An 18,890-nucleotide genomic window follows, 5' to 3' on the forward strand; every position below is an offset into this window, starting at 1 on the left:
CAAGTATATGAGCAGATGCTCATTAATCAGTGCAGTTGCTTGTCGTTCATATTTTTTTCACTGTGCTGTTCCATGGCTTGCAGCTTGTCAGCACTGGCTCTCTGTCTACTTGCAGGGTGGGGAACATTGTTACTACCATGGACAGGTGAGAGGAACGGAGAACTCACGGGTGGCCCTGTCTACATGCAATGGGCTCCAGTAAGTGTTATTCTGTGTGTGTGTGTGTGCACGTGTGCGTGTGTGTGTGCGTGTTTGTGTGCGAGACACCTGCATGTGGGTCTATACAACCCCCTGAGATTGACATGGTCTTTAAATAATGTCAGCAAGCGCTACTACGTATAATTTACAATGTCACAACCTATTTTCAGGAAGGACAGGAAATTGGTTTAAAAAAAAAAACACACACACAAACAATTTAGGCAGGGAATAATTAGAACCGGCTTTCAAACATGAACGGGCTTGCACACTGTTTGCACCTTTTAGTCATGAGTGACCTTCCTCTGTGCTCAGAGAAGCATAAAAAGACTGGAGCATTTGAAGAAGGTCATCTGTGATTGTAGCATCTGTGGCATCTGCTTGCTAGTGTTTTTTTTTCTGTAGTCTGTCTGCAATTCTCCTTTTACTCTCTCTGTTTCCTTTTGTGTTAAGCTGGGTGAGAGAGTTCTTATTTATATAGAACAAGCCAAGGAGAGTCGTATCTGCGACCTTCTGTTCTTAATTACTGAATGAACCCAGTCATTTCCAAATATTAGACAATACGTTCCATGATAAATGTATGAATGGGAACTGAAGCCTATTCTATTGTCTCTGTATCCCTGGCACTCAAATCAAGGCCCTCAAGGTCCGAGAACTGCTGGTCTTCCACCCTCCCTTTACCTGGGAGTCAGATGTGAATACAGTCTGACCAATCAGCAGCGCTAATTGTTCAGTTAATTACCTGGGGGAAAAGGAAACCTGGGCTGGATTTGGATTCAAGGTCCAGATATGAGTATCCATGCCCTTTATGAAATATTTTACTTTGATAAAAAGGAGAAAACTACTGTGGAAATTGATGGAGGTTCATGTTGAAGCAGTGGAATAGGCCTAAAATTATTACTGGACATAACCTGGGATACTGGACAAAAGCAGAAACGGGATAAATAGATGGAATGCCAGTTAGGTTTTTCACCATCTAACACTGTACTGTGGGTCATGATATGTTTCACCAAGTGGCTATTCCTCTCATGACCAAATTCCTCGTCTGTGCTTCATCACTTTTACAACAGGGTGATGATGACTCTAACTTTCACTCTGACTCAGAGGATGATGGTGATGACGGTTTTTCGGAGTGTCCAGCTGTCAGTCTGTAGTGAAGCTGTGCGCTTTGTGTAGAATGTGCCTGAACAAAATAAAAATGTGTTCTTGTTCTTCCTTTCTCTATCTCTTATTCCCTTGATTTCTGTCTCTCTCCTTCTGACAGTGGAATGATGGACGATGGACACTATGTGTACCTTATCGAGCCTCTGCAACAGACTCATTCTGCAGTAAGTGCTCCTTGCTCTTTTGTCAATTTTGCTGCTTTTTGGCTAAATGGCAAGTGCATTGTCTGAAGTCAGTTGGTGTGTAATTTGGTAGTTATGTTGCACCCGCTGGAGTAAATCAACGGGGTGAGTCATGTTTGGATGTGGGAGAATCTTGTCTGTGGCACTTACTCATTTGCTCCACCAAATAGATAGCAGGAAAACTAAAAAGTGGTCATGTAAATTTTGACTTATCTTTACAGGATACTGCAGTTTCAGTTGCCCTGTACTTCACACTGGTTATTTTTTATAACCCCAGATGCATCAGTCTGAACTCACATGTCAGATTGACTAATCATGTCAGTCATGCCTTTTGCTGATCTTGCTGAACTTAGTGAAAAACGGGCCCACTTTTTTAAGATAACTCTCAGTTGCAGAAGCCGTGGCCATTGCAGGGGTGTTGTTTGTCTCTCGTTTCAAAGGAAAGTCAATGGCTGCATTTCCACAGCGGCAGTAATGCCCGGCGCACTGGTGTGTTCCAGTCTTTCTCGCTATTACACAGCCACAGCCACTTCTGACCTTTGGCGCTGCTTTGGCCACGCCCTCTCAGTGCCTAAGCCTGCATTTCTGGTCCTTATAATTCCGCCGGTCCTGGTCAGGTCAGTCAGGGCAGAGGGGCGTGGTGTCATGATCAGCCCAGTGCCCTTGCGAAAGTGTGACTGAAGCACTGCCGAAGCACGGAGGTGTCTGTGCAAAAGGGAGAAGCAGTGACACGCGCTAGCTGAATGGGAATGTCTTAATCGTGGCATTGCTCAAATCGATGAGCCAAGAGGAGACAGCAAGACTAAAGGCATGTCACCGAGTTATTGAATTATTTACTAATGTAGTTATTGCCTTATGTGCCAGACTTTATATTAGCATTACTGCATTATTTGAGTAATGACCTAGCTAGCTAGTGAGAAGGTGCACACACCGTAAGAAGTAGAGAGGCCCAAATGTGCATCCTAATCCAGGCTCTAATTACAGCCTATGTTGCTATTTCTTTGGCTGGATCTAGTATAACAGCAGAGGCCAGAGTACTCCTTTAGGACAGAGAGTTGAAAACCCCAGGGCTTCTAGGCGCATGTTTAACATCCTGGCTAATGTTTCTGGGCTGTAGTTCCTGCTCTTTCAACCCTAAGTGCATACTGTAGCAATTAAGTAACATTTACAACTAGCTGTTTACAGGAAGCGTTCTTCAATCCTACACTACCATTGATTTCTTGTCTCGAGTTAAGAGTAATCATGCTTTTTCAAAAGGCAAAAATTGATCAGTGTTTAGGAGCAGCTTTGCTTAAATTTGCTGAACCCCTCTACTTTTCCACATATTGACCTATGACCTCTGACACCTCAGGACACAGGAGCAAGGCCTCACATAATGCGCAGGACTCCCTCTCAGCAGTGGACAGAGGATCAGGACGAGGACCTGGGTAAATCTGCGTTCCACCTGGCCAAATTCTACACCATCCTATTCCTGCTTTCTTTCACCCCCACACTCCCAACAGTCTCTTAACACATTATGCAAGCAGGACTCTATTGTGATATACTCCTTTTCTCTAAAAATATTTTACCAGAACACACACCTTTCCGCTTATACCCTCGCACCCTTTTACCTCAGAGCTATTTTAGTCCCCACACCCTTTCATCCACACATTGTTTTAACTTGTCGCTCCTATAATTATGCACTCTTTGAGTAAACCTTGGGTAGCGTCTGGCCTTATCTTTCTGCAGCTGAGGAAGAGCAGATACTCTCCGATCTGGGAGACATGTCATGGCTGAGGCGCAGAAAAAAGCGAGCGGTGAGCATCTATCTGTTACGCTGAAAAATATCTCTGAGCAGCACAGTCCACTAAACCCGACCCTGTCCTCCCTCTCAGTATACACATGCTGTCCTTTAGTACTGTCTGTGATAACAGATCATGCTAATCCAAATTCTATATTCCTGTTTTAAACACAGATATTATTAATACTGAGCTGGGATCCTCAATCTTATCCAGAAAGGGCCGGTGTGGGTGGAGGCTTTTGTTTCAACCAAGCAGTAATACAACTCATTCTACTAATAAAGACTCTAGTTGATTAGTAGAATCAGGGGTGTTACTGCTTGGTTGCAACAAAATCCTGCACCCACATTGGATAACATTGAGCACTTCTGATGTAGAGAAACATTAATAAAGGTGGATATTCATATGCAGCTTATTCATTTGTAAGTCAAACTTTTTCTTTCCTACTCTTTCTCAGTAACTTTCTTCCTCTGCCTTGTTCTCTTCCCTTGCAGATGCCACGCAGTGTGTTTGAGGAGATGAAATATTTGGAGATCATGATTGTCAGCGATCATAGCATGGTGGGTGAACTCAGTCAATAGAATTACACGCATCAACTAGCCTGTGAAATATACTCAGAAACCATGCATCCTGGGTTGGTATAAATGTGAAGTTTTTCTTTTTTTCGCTTGGCTGAAACATCACAGAGGTGCAAATTTGAAAGACAAATTCATCCTTTCAGTGAGGTAGCAGCCCTAAAGCAGCACTGTTTCAAGACCACAAACAGGGGGCGCTGTGTTCCCTATCGGTTGGACTCTGTCCTGGCTTTATGATGCAGGGACAGCACTGTCCACTAGAGGGTGCTAAACATCACTGTGTGCTGGATAAATGGAACAACAAACACACACACAGTACGTGCTTCATGTATTTCATACTATGCTTATGAATCTTTTTTTGCAGCGTGAGTAGCAAAAACACTAGCGACTTAACATAATGGCTGATCTAGTTTATCTTATAGTTATGGTAAAATGAATGTGCCTGTGCATGAGCATATGCATGAGTATGTATGTATCTACACATGAGAGGATGTGGTCTAGAGAAAAAGAATGCTTTAAAGAGAGATTGGCATAGTGAAAATAATTCCTGTTTTCTGGAAGCATCTCAGGTTCACAGTCAATGCTGGGACACCTTGTGTCCTAATCTTCCTGTTGCTAATTATTTTTCTCTGTGCAGTTTAAAAGACACAAGACCAAGAGGCACACCAAGAACTTTGCCAAATCAGTTGTCAACCTGGTGGATGCTGTGAGTAGATCGATATCTGTCCTCCTTGCAGCTCCAGAGAGCAGAATGGAGTGTGCTGCATTTGTTTGTACCCCTGCAGAAGAGATGCTCCCCTGTCTGCGCAGTAGCCACATACGCTGCCTCCCAAAACCCTTCCCTGTTACTCCTGATACTGGCTGTAGCGCTATGACGTTGCAGCGTCTGTGCAGTAAAGCACCCCCACCCCTCCCCACTGTACTGCATTTCTTGTGTTGTGTGCTGACTGCGTTGTCCTCCTGGCACCTGAGGTGGCTTAGACCCAACCGTTCTTCCCCCGTCTCTGTGCCATCTCCCTTTCTTCTGTCTCTCTGTCGCTGTTGCATCACTGTGACTCCGCCCCTCCCCCTGGTGGCAGGTCTTTAAGGACCAGCTGTTCACGCGAGTGGTCCTGGTCGCCGTGGAGATCTGGACGGACAAAAACCGCATCCCCGCCAGCGTGCAGCCCCTGGACATGCTGCGCGACTTCTCCAAGTACCGCCAGCACAGCATCAAGCAGCGCGCTGACGCTGTGCACCTCTTCTCGTAGGTCCCGCCCAGCACCCACAACCCCGCCCCCAAAACCAGTGACTGCCCCACCCACCCACACTCTGCTACTCATCCTCACGCTGCAGTCAGGACTCATGAATGTTTTTAAATCCCTTTGCCTTACGTTACCTTGCAGTTCATTGCTTTATCATTATTTTTTTTAGCTTTGGTACTCACAAAGTCCCATTAAAGTCTCATAACTCACATTGGTAATCCATTTTTTTTCTTGTCTGCCATTTAAGTTATAATTTCTGCTTTCAGTTATTTGAGAGGGCTGAATCTTGTTGTCAACTGCTGTTATTTTGGCAGGAATGTGGCGTTTCGGTACCACAGGAGCAGCGTGGCTTATTTTGGGGGTGTTTGCTCAGTGAATCGAGGAGTCGGGGTCAATGAGGTGAGACTCTGTCATCTGCATAAATGGCCGTTTGTCATAAATGCAGTCAGTTGACGGGAAACTTGTCTCTCTGTCTCATGCAGTATGGCACTACGTGGTCGATGGCATCCTTTCTGTCTCAGAGTCTGGCACAGAACCTAGGCATCCAGTGGGACCCTTCACCCAGGAGAAGTACACAGTCAAACTACAATAATGCACATCTGCTCACATCTATTATACACAGTCCCAAGCAAATCTGCATATCTGCTCACATCTAATATACACACTCCCAAACATGTCTGCACATCGGCTCACATCTGCATGCACAATACGTATTCACAGATATGTTCACATCTCGCACCTAAACACTCACCTCTCCCTCACTTCTGCCAGGTCTCTGTTCATTATACGGACTGACAAATTTGACATTACCACCCTTTTTAGTCTCTGTTCAGCTGATTTTGTATAGAAACACAGTAGACTTATTCTCCTTTACAAAATTGATATATGGTAAAGGGTGTTGGAGAAAATGAATTGTTAATTTATTAAGTTATTAACATAAGAAAGCTTCCTGGTATGGGCTTTACGAATAAACCAACGATCAGTTACTCCTGATGAAGCATCCTCTTGTTTAGGTGAGGCTCCAATTAGAGGTTGTGCTTCAACTCAACTATCATAATATAACAGTGGCTAATGCTCACTGGAACCCCTCAGGAGGACACCACTCTCACTGACTGTAACTTCCAGGTGCTCCAGAAGAGTGTCTGGAGTTCAGACTACAAAGTCCTTATTAACACAAGACTGGCAGAGTGCACTGCAAAAGCACACACACACACGTCTCCATGATAAATGAGCTGGTTCCTGTATAAAGAAGACGTGACCACAGGTTGCCACGTGTTGACGGTGAATGGGTGCAGTTGCTGTAATGCTTAGACTGAAGGCAGTCATTTGTAAATATGTTGATTTGTGTTGGGCTCTCTTTCTGGCAGAAGAGTGCAGCTGTTTGGATTCATTTGACGGCTGCATAATGGAGGACAATGGGTAATGATCGCTCCTGCACGTATGCTCACTCACAAACACACACATCTGCATGCAGAGGTACACACATGCGTACACACACACACATGCATCTGCACACATACACACTCACAAACACACACATCTGCATGCAGAGGTACACACATGCTTACACACACACACATGCATCTGCACACATACACACTCACAAACACACACATCTGCATGCAGAGGTACACACATGCTTACACACACACACACACACACATGCACGGACACACACATGCACCTGCACACATACACACTCACAAACACACGTGTGCATGCAGGGGTACATACATGCTTATACACACACACACACACACACACACACATATGCATGCAGAGGTACACACATGCGTATACACACACATGCATGCACGCACACGTGCACGCGCACACGCATGCATGCACATGTACACACACACACACGCACCAGCACACATATACACACACACGCACCTGTTCACGCGCACACTCACACACACACACACACACAGTGTAAAATTGAGGCTTTAATAGTAGGGTAAGCAGAGAGAGAGGATGCTGACTGTCCCTCCCCTACCACCCCGCTATAATGACAGGGTGTGTAGGGGTTGGTCTGTAAGTGGCAGCTGTTTCACTGAAGGGTCGTGACCACGATTTGCATGAGAAAGTGATTCTGACGCCACTGTGGCATTGCCAGTGTTTCCTTCAGTAAGTGCTTCCTTTACCATCACATCATAGTGAATTTATCCTTCCCTGCAACACCCCATTCAGAAGGGTTTTTTTTCATTCTGTTGTTCTCAAATAGGCCTAAAATTGACTGTTAGCATTACTCCACTCGCCTTACTAACACAGTGCGCAGCTGTTGCTCTGTCACAAAAAACCTGTCAGCAGCAACCTTCCTACCTGTACAGTAGGATATCCTTCTGTCTGTGTGAAAGCCTTTCGTTCTGCTTGTGCCCTGAGTCACGTCTCTGTGTCATTGGGTCTGTGTCTGTTTGTCCGTGCCAGAGTGCTGCACCCACGCAAGTTCTCCCGCTGCAGCATCTCTGACTATAAGGAGTTCCTGTTAAAGGGTGGAGGATCGTGCCTGTTCAACAAGCCATCAAAGGTGGGTCTGCACACTGCTGCATTCAGAGGAAAAGGACATTTAAATTTCATTTATATAGCATCTTTCTACGGCAAGCTTCACAAATTGCTATACAGATCATTAAAAACAATCACCATAAGCCCATTAGTACACACACAATAGAACGACAAACTGAGCAATGCCATCTCTGAAATGCCTGTCTGTGCAACCAGTTTTTAAAATGCCGTTTATACCTGTTCACTGAGTTCTGTCAGTAGAGCTATGAATTTGCCGCGTACACTGGCCAGTGATAGGGAGCACTTCAGTGAAAACGTTACATGTTGTGTGCTGACAGCTGTTCGAGACCACAGAGTGTGGTAACGGTTACGTGGAGGTGGGGGAAGAGTGTGACTGTGGTGGCAAAGCGGTAAGCTAAGCCAAGTGCTACTTGATATTGATAATTCATCAAAACTAGCACTACCAAAGTGCTTATGAGACCTCGTAACGCATGCGTCTATGTGTGTGCATTTCAGGAGTGCTACAAGGAGTGCTGTAAAAAATGCTCTCTGTCAAATGGTGCTCACTGCAGCGATGGGCCTTGTTGCAACAACACCTGCCTGGTAAGAGTTATTCTGTTATGTCAGTGTATGTCAGCGTGTGTATGTGAATGTCAGTGTATGTCAGTGTGTGTGGGTGTATTTTCAGTTCATGATCAGTGGATCTGTGGGTCAGTGTTTGTTATAATGATTTATGTAAGACTCTTCATGCTCTCAAATTTCTCTGTGGTGATGGTAAGGAAACTAGCTTCAGTCTTGGTTCACACATAAGCTAATTCAGTTATAGCCTGTGTGTAATCAGTGTGAAAACATGTGGAGTAAGACTCACTCTCTTTCATTTCTCTCTCTCTGTCCCTCTCTCTTTCTCTCTCATGTAGTTCTACCCACGAGGGTACAGTTGTCGCTACTCAGTGAATGACTGTGACATTTCAGAGACTTGCTCAGGCGACTCAGGGCAGGTGGGTCCCACTGCATGGATCCTCCTGTTCATTCCTATCTGTTTATTAATGTAAGGTTATAAATGTATATATAAATGTAAGTTTACTGCTTTGGGTACTAGACTGATTTATCTGTAACTACTTTCCATAGTGTCCTCCCAATCTGCATAAGCAAGATGGCTACTTCTGTCAGCTCAATCAGGTAGGCATGAAGATAAGAGAATTTTGCATGAATCAATGTCAGGTCAAAGGTCGGTCAGCATGTGAATGATTTGATTAGATTTGATTTTTGGGTGAAAGAATACATACACCACTGGATGCAAGTTCTACCCAGAGGCTGGCACGTAAAAGCATTAGCAACGCTTATTTCCGATGTAGCCCTCGGTCTCAAGACAGAAACAACAAATGACATACAAAAGACCATAAAAACAAATCTAAATTTCATTGTTTTAAAACTTTCCAGTAAAAATAACATTCTCAGAGAATAAAAACAAATCCATACACAAGATTTAACTATACTGTATACACTACACCTTCATTGACCAACCAGCTTTTCACGCACTGAGTAGGGAGTCCAACTTGTGGACTTGAGGGAGTCTCAATATTGAGTCTTCAATATCACCAGGGTATCTCCCTGAGACAAGTAAAACTGAGTCCTCAGCATTGAGGAGACATTTGCACTTCACTGCACCTGCCATATCATTTATATATACAGTATGATAAATAAGAGAGGACCCAGTATAGAGCCCTGGGGTACTCCACAGTTTAGCCTCATCACCTACATTACACATCTGTGCTTTGCTAGTTAGATAGAACCAAAACCAGCTTACTGCTACCTCGTAGCAGTCTAATTGGAATGAGACTGAGTGTCGCTGGACCTCTTGCTGTTTTAGGGACGCTGCTACAGTGGAGAATGCAAGACCAGAGAGAACCAGTGCAAATACATCTGGGGCTCAAGTGAGTAGACTATGACCACAGCTACAGTCACAGTGCTGTGAGCAGGTCAACTATGGTGAAGGGGCTTCATATTTGAGCTGCACTGACATTATCAAGGTTTCTCAAGGCTGGGGTGGAAGCAGTAAAGAGAGGTATTTTCAGCAGAGAAGACAGTGGCACTGGGAATCCTATTAGTGTTCATCATTTATGTCCAGTCTTACCCAAGAAGGCCGCCTGTAAAAGTAGGTGCAGATTTTTGTTCTAGCCAAGAAATAATACACCAGATTCACATAATAAAGCTTATGATTTAAGACAAACTTAATTTGTTGAATCAGCTGTAGTGATGGGAGAATATCATGACATAATAGAACTATGATGTACTATGAGTAAATCACTGATTTGAACCAATCTTTCCAATTGTTGTGAAGAGCAAAACCTTTTGAGTGGTTCAAACACGTCAGTGGCTGACAGTTAATTGTAGCTCCAGCCACTGTTAGTGTGATGATCTCATTCTCTCATATTACTAATCAGGTGTCATAGCTCAAATACAAACCTCCACCCACACTGGGCTTTCTTTGATGTGCTTGGGCACCTCAGGTCTAGATGTTAGCTCATGGACTAGAGCAGTGGCCTGTATTCCCTACATGCGCTGTCCTGTCTCTGAGCAGAAGCTGCAGGCTCCGAGAAGTTCTGCTATGAGAAACTGAACACAGAGGGGACAGAGAAGGGTAACTGCGGGAGGGACGGAGAGAAGTGGATCCAGTGCAGCAAGCAGTGAGTTCATCCCTCTCTGGGCGGGGCCATACTGTTCCTATAGCACAGTCTCCACATGGAACAGCTTCCACACAAACCAGCTATGGCAAGAAGCAATGCTGATGTCTGCTGTCTGGACAGCACAGCATTCTCTCAGAATCTCAAATTATAATTCAGATTCAAATGAGCTTTATTGCCAGGACATGCATAGATACATATTGCATACAACAAAAAGAATAAACATATTAACAGAATACAAATTAGTGTGTGTATGTGTGTGGTATTTGTGTATGTAAGCTTGTGTAATGTGCTTCATGAGTAAATTAGGTGAAACAATGAATGCAACATTGAAAAATAATTAAGAAAAGAATTGATTTAAAAAAAAAGATTGATAAGAGAACATATAGAACCTTGATATGTAGTGGGCCAGGGTAGATCCATATATACTGTATAGGCCTCATTACTTATGTGTTAATATTACTCACTGTCCCTCAGTTTGTGGCGATGTACTGATCTCTCTCTCTCTCTCTCATTCTGTCCCCTCTCTATCTTACCCCCTGTCTCTCTCATGACATTCTGTCAGAGAGACCCTATTTTCATCAAATGAGTGTTTGTGGAAGTTGGTTCAGATTAGAAATGAACTATTTGTACAGAATTGCGTAGAAAGCGACAAACACTACTCTTCTGAATTTTCTTTGAATTAGCAATATATGTAATTACTTAGAAGGTCAAAACAGAAGGAGGTGTGACTCACTACTGAGAGAATGGTGATGACAGAGGATGTTAATTCTGTTAATCTCAAGTGTCCTCAGGATTTCCTGGGTGGACTGTGGGGGGACCAAGCCTCTCCTTGCTGCTTTAAAGCAGCTCTTCAGTCTCAAATTATGCCCAATCAGATTGCCTGTCGTAGTCTCTTAATTAGCACAGATTTGTATCTTGGATAAATGCAGCCCACAGTCTCGCCTTGCACCTGCATTCCCTAAGTGGATTTAAAGGAACACCAACCCAACCCTGACCTTAGCAATCATGTCCCAAAGTCTCTTCAAACCCTCTCCATTTCTGCCTGTTCTACCTGTCTGAGATAAAGGCCTGGAACCTCAGTGCTACTATCCTTGTTCAATATCTGGCATCACTTTCTCTCTTTCTCTCTCACTGTGACACACAACACACACACACCCTTTATGTTTTGTGGAGTATTTGCGAAATCACAGTAAATGGCGTAGGGGTTCAATTAGAAGGAGCAAGTGAACTCTTAATGACTCTCTCTCACTCTCTCTCTCACAACAGCGATGTGTTCTGTGGGTACCTGCTCTGTGCCAACATTGGGAGGGCCCCCCGCATTGGTGTAATGAAAGGAGACATCACACCCACCTCCTTCAACCACCAGGGCAAGCTGGTGGACTGCAGGTTAGTGCAACCGTACTCTGCTCTTCAATTTTTCTCTGAGCTGCAGAAACACAATAGAACTTGGTTTTGTTTTCCCTATGTTGGGCCTGTGATATTTTGTTATTCAAATTGACATGAAATGTATTTATTTAACAGGTTTTCTTCATTCTTTAATCCAGACATTATTTTCCAGACTATGCAACATAGGGCATATAATGAAGTGTGATGTACACCAGTATAGATACAAAAAACACCAGTATAGACACAATGTAGCATAATTTTATTTTATAAGCATGTTATAATTGCATGAAACAGTTCTGTCATAAAATATTGTCACAGAAGTTCCACATTAAAAAAGTGAAGAGTACCAGAAGTACCAGTAGTGGCTTTAGCTCCACACATCCTGAGCAGTAGGTCTGTCAAAACATATTCGAAGTTCGAAAACTATTCAAAAATCTTTCTTTTTTTTAAGTTCAAACCTAAAATTGAGCATTCGAATATCAGTTTCGGATCCCACGTTTTGTAATTAACATGAATATACAGGCTTTGATTTCATGCGGCAAATCATGTTCATGCACGCAAAGTTCATTTCCTGTGCTAGCCTTACTTCCTCTGTCAACAAAAAACTTTCTGCCCTGGACCCAGAGCAAGTGGATCGTCTGGTTTTCCTTGCCAATAACCTGCGGTGATACTTTCAGCTCCATGGACACCTAACGTTACTTGTCAGCTCGTAGACATATGTCTATGGGTCAGCTAGCCTCGCGAGCCTGTCTCTTTTTTTCACTTCGTTCAACAGATCTGGTCAGCTAACAATTTAGGCTAAGTAATGTTCCCATGGCAGGCTATGTTTCCTTTCTGTTCTGAAGATTTTGATAAAATTGGATGATGAAAGAAGTTAAACAAACTAAACGAAGTAATTTATGTTGTTTTAGGCTACAGGTATTAGCCGTTTGAATAGTTTTTGTGTTAAGAAATAAACAGGGATTTCCTATAAACAATCATTTTCCTATTATTGTGATTAATAAATGACGAGTTAATTAATGGCAAATTACATCCACGAGAAAGTGCTTTATTCATTTGCGCATTTAGGCTATAGAAACTGCAGCGGGCTCATAATAAAATGAACTTGCGTGCATACGTCAAGTGAAGACCTGATGTAGAGCCACAACCGTTTCCACGGTCAGATCGAGTCATGTTGAAATTTTATAAATCACTACTTTGACGTTTTTCTACGTACACACACAGTTGATCTAAAATACCTTTTATAAATGAGGCCCCAGATGTAGTAAACCGCGTATGAAAGTTCACCGATGTCCTCTATTCTACTGCCCGCTTGTGGAAAATAACGCACAGGCCAGTTTAGAGGGAGCGTCACGTGCATATTGCGCCCGACAATAAGCAGCTTATTTTTGTGAATTATAGGGAAGTGATATTCGAATATATTCGAACTCTAACTAATTACAAAAGCTAATTTGAACTCAATTTCAGGGCACTTTTGACAGCCTTACTGAGCAGTGTGAGAAATTGAGAATCCATTCTCCATCCATCCAGTCTCTGATCTGAATGTGAATTCTTAAGTGCCTTCTTCAGTTTGCCAACATTCTTTTGTCAACTATGGCAATAACATCCAATAATAAAATGGGAGTTGCTAGGAGAAATCTTATCTTTGGCTAAACGCACGGAAATTGGGATGGCAGGTATGCCATCCCGCCAAGTTACGCCTTGGCGGGGGCATGCCCCCATACCTATACAGCACCGAGAGTTTGGCACTTTTCAGGGTTCCCCACAGAAATAACCACAACAGCCACAGACACTCAGCCCTTAAAAACATTAAATTCTGTACATTCTGACCCCATTTCAACAGACAGATTTCATAAACAACTTCACATGTCCACACAATAAAGCCCCAAACTAAGGGGATTTCGCGTTTTCTCCTTCTTCTTCTTCTACTTCTTCTTCTACTTCTTCTTCTCATTCTTATTTTTCCTGCCGCCTATCCCACTAATAACATGTCTCCCCATTGGACATTTTACCGACACCCGCCAAATCTTCACCTACACGACCCAATGGAAAACTCGCATACACAAGCAAAATATCCATACCTTTTTACTCTGAAACATTGACAGTACAAACAGCTAGTCCGCCTGTGGCGTAGTGGGTAAGGTTACAGCAGGGGTGCTCAATACGTCGATCGCGATCTACCAGTCGATCGCAAAGGTAGTATTGGTAGATCGCATGAGTACCATGGTGGTTGAACGTGACACTTCCCAGTTGTCTTTAGGCAACAACAAAACAAATGTGCATAATTTTTTTATTCTTCAGTCATTTCAATGTACTTTAAAACGTATTTTTCTAAGCCTAAATTTCCCACTATAAAAATTCACCCGAACTGTCTGGACGTGCTAATGAGAACTGTCAGTTAGCTATGATTGACAGACCGTGCCCCGTTACCATAGCTACCCCCATGCTACGCGCTCTCTTTGGGAGACTGAATTTTCACAAGCTAGCTAGCTTAGTAGTATATCAAGTATCGACAGATAGCTAAGGTAAGGACGTTGACTTATATCCAATTATAATTTTTGCTATATACCTAGCCAAGTTAAGATAAAAGCACAACTATAACGTCCTCATAAAAGCAAACTAGCAAGCTAACGTTATCGATAACATTGCCTTATGAAAGCAAACCTCCTAGCTAGCTAACGTTAGCTAGCTAGCTAAATGAATATCTGATATTCTGATAACCAGAAATAATCTAAAGGCACTCTAATTTAAGTGAACCTAACGTTAGTCAAATATTTGCATTGTCTGAACAGCAGGACGGTGTGTCCTGTCAGATTTCTTTACAGAGCGTGGAAATGGGAGTGGTTACTGTATCGTTGACGCAGCAAAATGACAACTTTCTCAACCGGTTGAAAATAGGACGATGAATTTAAAACGCATATTTCTCCAAAAATACAGAACGGACATATTTAATACTTTACTCATTGTGTTTCTTCAATGCCTCTTGTGCAAATAGCACATAAAACCGAGAAAGTGTGAAAATCACCATGGTACTCCTTTAAAAAAAATAGACGCCAGCCTATCATCCATCCCGTCACTTGATTGATATAGGGCAGCCAGTTAGATGACATCTGAATTTTTCTGACAATTAGGTCACTGCGCATGCGGAAACAACGGCGCCAAGTGCAGCAAAACTAACAAGCTAGTCAGTCCAAGTACCGTTCCACCATGACTGATGAACATTTGGAAGTGTGCTTGAGGCTGGCTGTCAGCAGCTACTGTCCGGACTGTGTATCCCTGGCTGATTCAATTCAGTGCAAGTCATTAGAGTAAACTCAGATAATGACAAAAAAATGTACATAGTTAATTATGTTGTGTTGTGCAATATTGGCTCATGCGGTTATGCAAGGTACATCAACATACATTGTACATATAAAGAATCCTCAATATATTTGTAAATAAATATATGTTTCACATTTTTGTAGTGGGTAGATCATTTTGACTTGGTCATTTTATAAGTAGCTCGCATGCTGAAAAAGTGTGAGCACCCCTGGGTTACAGTCTTGAGAACACAAGGTCTAAGGTTCAAACCCACCTAGGAGTGCCTTTCATTAAAGGAGTACGATGGTGATTTTCACACTTTCTCGTTTTTATGTGCTACTTGCACACGAGGCATTGAAGAAACACTATGAGTACAGTATTAAATATGTCCGCTCTGCATTTTTGGAAAAATATGCATTTTAAATTTTCCATCCTATTTTCAAACGGTTGACAAAGTTGTCAACTTGGTCCGTCACGAACACAGTACTCCCACACCACTCCCCTTTTCCACGCCCCGTAAACCCATGGATAACTCCGGACCCATAGTTTGCGCGGCTGGCTTACAGGCAAGACAATGCACATATTTGACTAACGTTAGATTCACTTAAATTAGAGTGACTTTTAAGGACTATTAGATTATTTCTGGTTATATTCATTTAGCTAGCTAGCTAACGTTAGCTAGCTACGTAGTTTGCTTTCATAACGCAATGTTATCGATAACGTTAGCTAGCTAGTTTGCTTTTATGAGGACGTCATAGTTGTGCTTTCATCTTAACTTGGCTAGCTAGATAGCAAAAATTTTAATTGGATATAAGTCAACGTCTTTACCATAGCTATCTATCGGTACTTCATATACTACTAAGCTAGCTAGCTTGTGAAAAGTCTCCCAAAAACAGCACGTATCATGGAGGTAGCTATGGTAACGGGCCACGGTCTGTCAATCATAGCTGACTGACAGTTAACATAACTGACAGTTCTCATTACCACGCCCAGACGGTTCGGGTGAACTTTTATAGTGGGAAATTTAGGCTTAGAAAAACACGTTTTAAAGTACATTGAAATGACTGAATAATAAAAAATAATTATGCACATTTGTTTTGTTCTTGCCTAAAGACAACTGAGAAGTGTCACGTTCAACCACCATGTTACTCCTTTAACCTGCTTTTACATTCACTAATAATTTTCTACTACTTCTCAATTATTGCTTTTGCACCACAGTATTATGACGTACCGTCTGCACGTTCAATTGTTCACCGGCTACAATATTGCAAAGCCATATGGATTCAACCGGAGCTCTTCTGCGCTTACTCGCCTGTGTTCTTCTTTAAAACCACGGACAGGTTTGCTAATTATATTTCACGCATTGCATATGTCATGGTGCTGCCCCTAACAAAGTGGCAGACTGGTAAACCTCCGGTTGAACGATTGAATCCCGCCTCGTCCTCAGGCAGATACTTTCCTCTTTTACACTAACGTTCTCTTACGCTTATATTATATTTGCTTTACCAAAACTCACTCATGGCCACCCATATGCATTTCATGACGGCAAATGTATTCCTTTTATTACAAAGTTACACCAGTTCACCGCTGTGCCATTTCTACTAACTACATTTCTTCACTTGGCTACCGTACAAAACCTTCTTATCAGCAAACGTCACGTTTCTACATTCATGTTACCTTGCCCTGTTCTCTATCTAGCCACATACAAACAATTACGTGTACGTTCTGCTACTCCCCATTAAAACATTTACATTTAAAATCATGATTCACTCATAGTTATAACTACTACCACTGAACATGAAAAAAACACAGCAGTGCAACGGATTGCACATGTTACTTGAACCTCTACTTTAACGGTTAATGCTACACAGCGACTGTTATATATACCATTCGATAAGGAATATAAGCTCGCTCATGGTCACTTCATTTACTTCGCACTATACTCCGTGATCATGTCAACCTTCACCTACATGCCCACTCTGCTAAAAACATATTGTTTCAACTACGGAATTTCGTAATTTCATCCTAATTTCTTTCACACTGTTGTCATTTTCTCATATGCAAAGCCTGCTGGGACATATGCGTCTGCTCCTATTCTGCACTATCATGTTTTCCGGTTCTAGTTTAGCAAAACAGCGAAGAGGATTCCTACCTGCAGATAAGCCTATCAAAATGCCTTATAAACCTTACAAACACTAAAAGTGCATCTCCATGAAATAACAGACAATGGAGCAGGACAGAAGGATAAACCTTACAAACACTAAAACTGCATCTCCACGAAATAACAGACAACGGAGCAGGACAGAAGGCTACACAAGTTGCGACCTAGGGAGTTATAATTCTACGGGCGTGTTGATTATTTTGTCAGTCAAGGCTCGTTGGATGGACGTCAAATCCGTGAGTACATACCATATTCCATCTGCGTTCCTGATGCGTTTACGCTTACGCCACTGCATCCTTTCTCACAGCCACTGTTTTACATATATAGCAAACCGAAACTGCTGAACGGTACACGCTCATCAGACTGTACAAATTCACACAACGATAGCCATAATCCACACCCGTTTTTTACAGGGTCGCATTTCTCACTCTCATAATAAAACGCTTTGCAAAAAGAACTGATATCTCATAAAAAACACGTTTTCAACGTACAAAAATGCCAAGTTACTAAAAAGTATTGATATCAAAATGACGCCAAGTTACGATACTACAAACCATATAGGCTATCTTGCCTCACCGAAATGACATAAGATGTATCTCAAAGCAATGCTACCCAATATTTCCTCAGTTCTTTCAAGTCACTTGGCCCTGTGTTTTCTAATCTTACCATTTCACTGTCATGCAAACTTTCTGTCAGATCAAAGAGACAAATATTTCGAATTGCCTCATGGAACACATTGAACATTGAAATTAATGTATAAATTAATTAATGTACAAAACTGCTGCTGAGCAACGACAGGAAGCACATTTCTCCAGAAAACATGTTTATACTTGCTTCTGAACTGAATTTGAGTACATGTGCAAGTTATTGTATATTTGCTACGTACAATAAATACTGAATGTAAAACACATATTGTACATACATACATAGAGAACTTCTTTATCCGCATGGGGACATTTCCCTGGCAGCATCTTATATTCACATTCACGAACACACTTGTACCAAGAAACATACTACCATTCACGCAACAGAAAGCCTGGGCAGCGAAATACATAGGCCTACATACCAATACAAATTGGACATACACACACCTATTCAATCAATCTTGACTGTGAGAGAGCCATCCACACATATGTTTGGCCTGTCCATGTAGTGCATGCTTATACACACAGGGCCAAGTGACTTGAAAGAACTGAGGAAATATTGGGTAGCATTGCTTTGAGATACATCTTATGTCATTTCGGTGAGGCGAGAGCCTATATGGTTTGTAGTATCGTAACTTGGCGTCATTTTGATATCAATACTTTTTAGTAACTTGGCATTTTTGTACGTTGAAAACGTGTTTTTTATGAGATTGGATATATAGAACATAGCATAAACTGTGCATGACAGATATACTGAAATCTGATTTGTGGGCTTCATGGCATATGAGTGTAAATGAGGCCTGCGTCTCTCCTCGTCCCCTCCTGGCTACAGCGGTGGGCACGTGCTCCTGGACGATGAAACGGACCTGGGCTACGTAGAGGACGGGACGCCGTGTGGGCCGTCTATGATGTGCCTTGACCACAAGTGTCTGCCCATCCAGTCCCTCAACATAAGCGCCTGCCCCAGCGGCACCAACGGCCAGGTGTGCTCCGCCCACGGGGTGAGTTCAAGGGTCAGAGCGTCCGTTGCTTGGTTTCATGGCTTAGCTGTGTCGTATTTGCAATTCCA

General features: G+C 42.5%; 1 protein-coding gene across 5 annotated transcripts in view; it reads left to right on the forward strand.

The window, feature by feature from the left end:
• Positions 1 to 18,890, forward strand: part of adam23a (ADAM metallopeptidase domain 23a) — a 38,089-nt gene that overhangs the window by 11,628 nt on the left and 7,571 nt on the right. For 4 of the 5 annotated variants that reach the window (XR_010329068.1, XM_064327990.1, XM_064327989.1 and 1 more), the window contains exons 5-23: positions 116 to 198; positions 1,460 to 1,523; positions 2,893 to 2,968; positions 3,270 to 3,337; positions 3,814 to 3,879; positions 4,532 to 4,600; positions 4,974 to 5,140; positions 5,453 to 5,537; positions 5,621 to 5,708; positions 6,506 to 6,557; positions 7,569 to 7,668; positions 7,982 to 8,053; positions 8,160 to 8,246; positions 8,561 to 8,641; positions 8,772 to 8,822; positions 9,514 to 9,577; positions 10,225 to 10,330; positions 11,597 to 11,716; positions 18,654 to 18,822. Coding sequence is in view for 4 of the 5 variants with exons in the window: in XM_064327990.1 (XP_064184060.1) it covers positions 116 to 198; positions 1,460 to 1,523; positions 2,893 to 2,968; positions 3,270 to 3,337; positions 3,814 to 3,879; positions 4,532 to 4,600; positions 4,974 to 5,140; positions 5,453 to 5,537; positions 5,621 to 5,708; positions 6,506 to 6,557; positions 7,569 to 7,668; positions 7,982 to 8,053; positions 8,160 to 8,246; positions 8,561 to 8,641; positions 8,772 to 8,822; positions 9,514 to 9,577; positions 10,225 to 10,330; positions 11,597 to 11,716; positions 18,654 to 18,822 (1,668 nt within the window). In the remaining variant the exon portion in view is untranslated. The remainder of the gene's footprint in view (positions 1 to 115; positions 199 to 1,459; positions 1,524 to 2,892; positions 2,969 to 3,269; positions 3,338 to 3,813; positions 3,880 to 4,531; positions 4,601 to 4,973; positions 5,141 to 5,452; positions 5,538 to 5,620; positions 5,709 to 6,505; positions 6,558 to 7,568; positions 7,669 to 7,981; positions 8,054 to 8,159; positions 8,247 to 8,560; positions 8,642 to 8,771; positions 8,823 to 9,513; positions 9,578 to 10,224; positions 10,331 to 11,596; positions 11,717 to 18,653; positions 18,823 to 18,890) is intronic. The other variant, XM_064327991.1, reaches the window with a different exon arrangement.

The sequence above is a fragment of the Anguilla rostrata genome, chromosome 3 (assembly GCF_018555375.3).
Source record: "Anguilla rostrata isolate EN2019 chromosome 3, ASM1855537v3, whole genome shotgun sequence".
Classification (NCBI taxonomy): domain Eukaryota; kingdom Metazoa; phylum Chordata; class Actinopteri; order Anguilliformes; family Anguillidae; genus Anguilla; species Anguilla rostrata.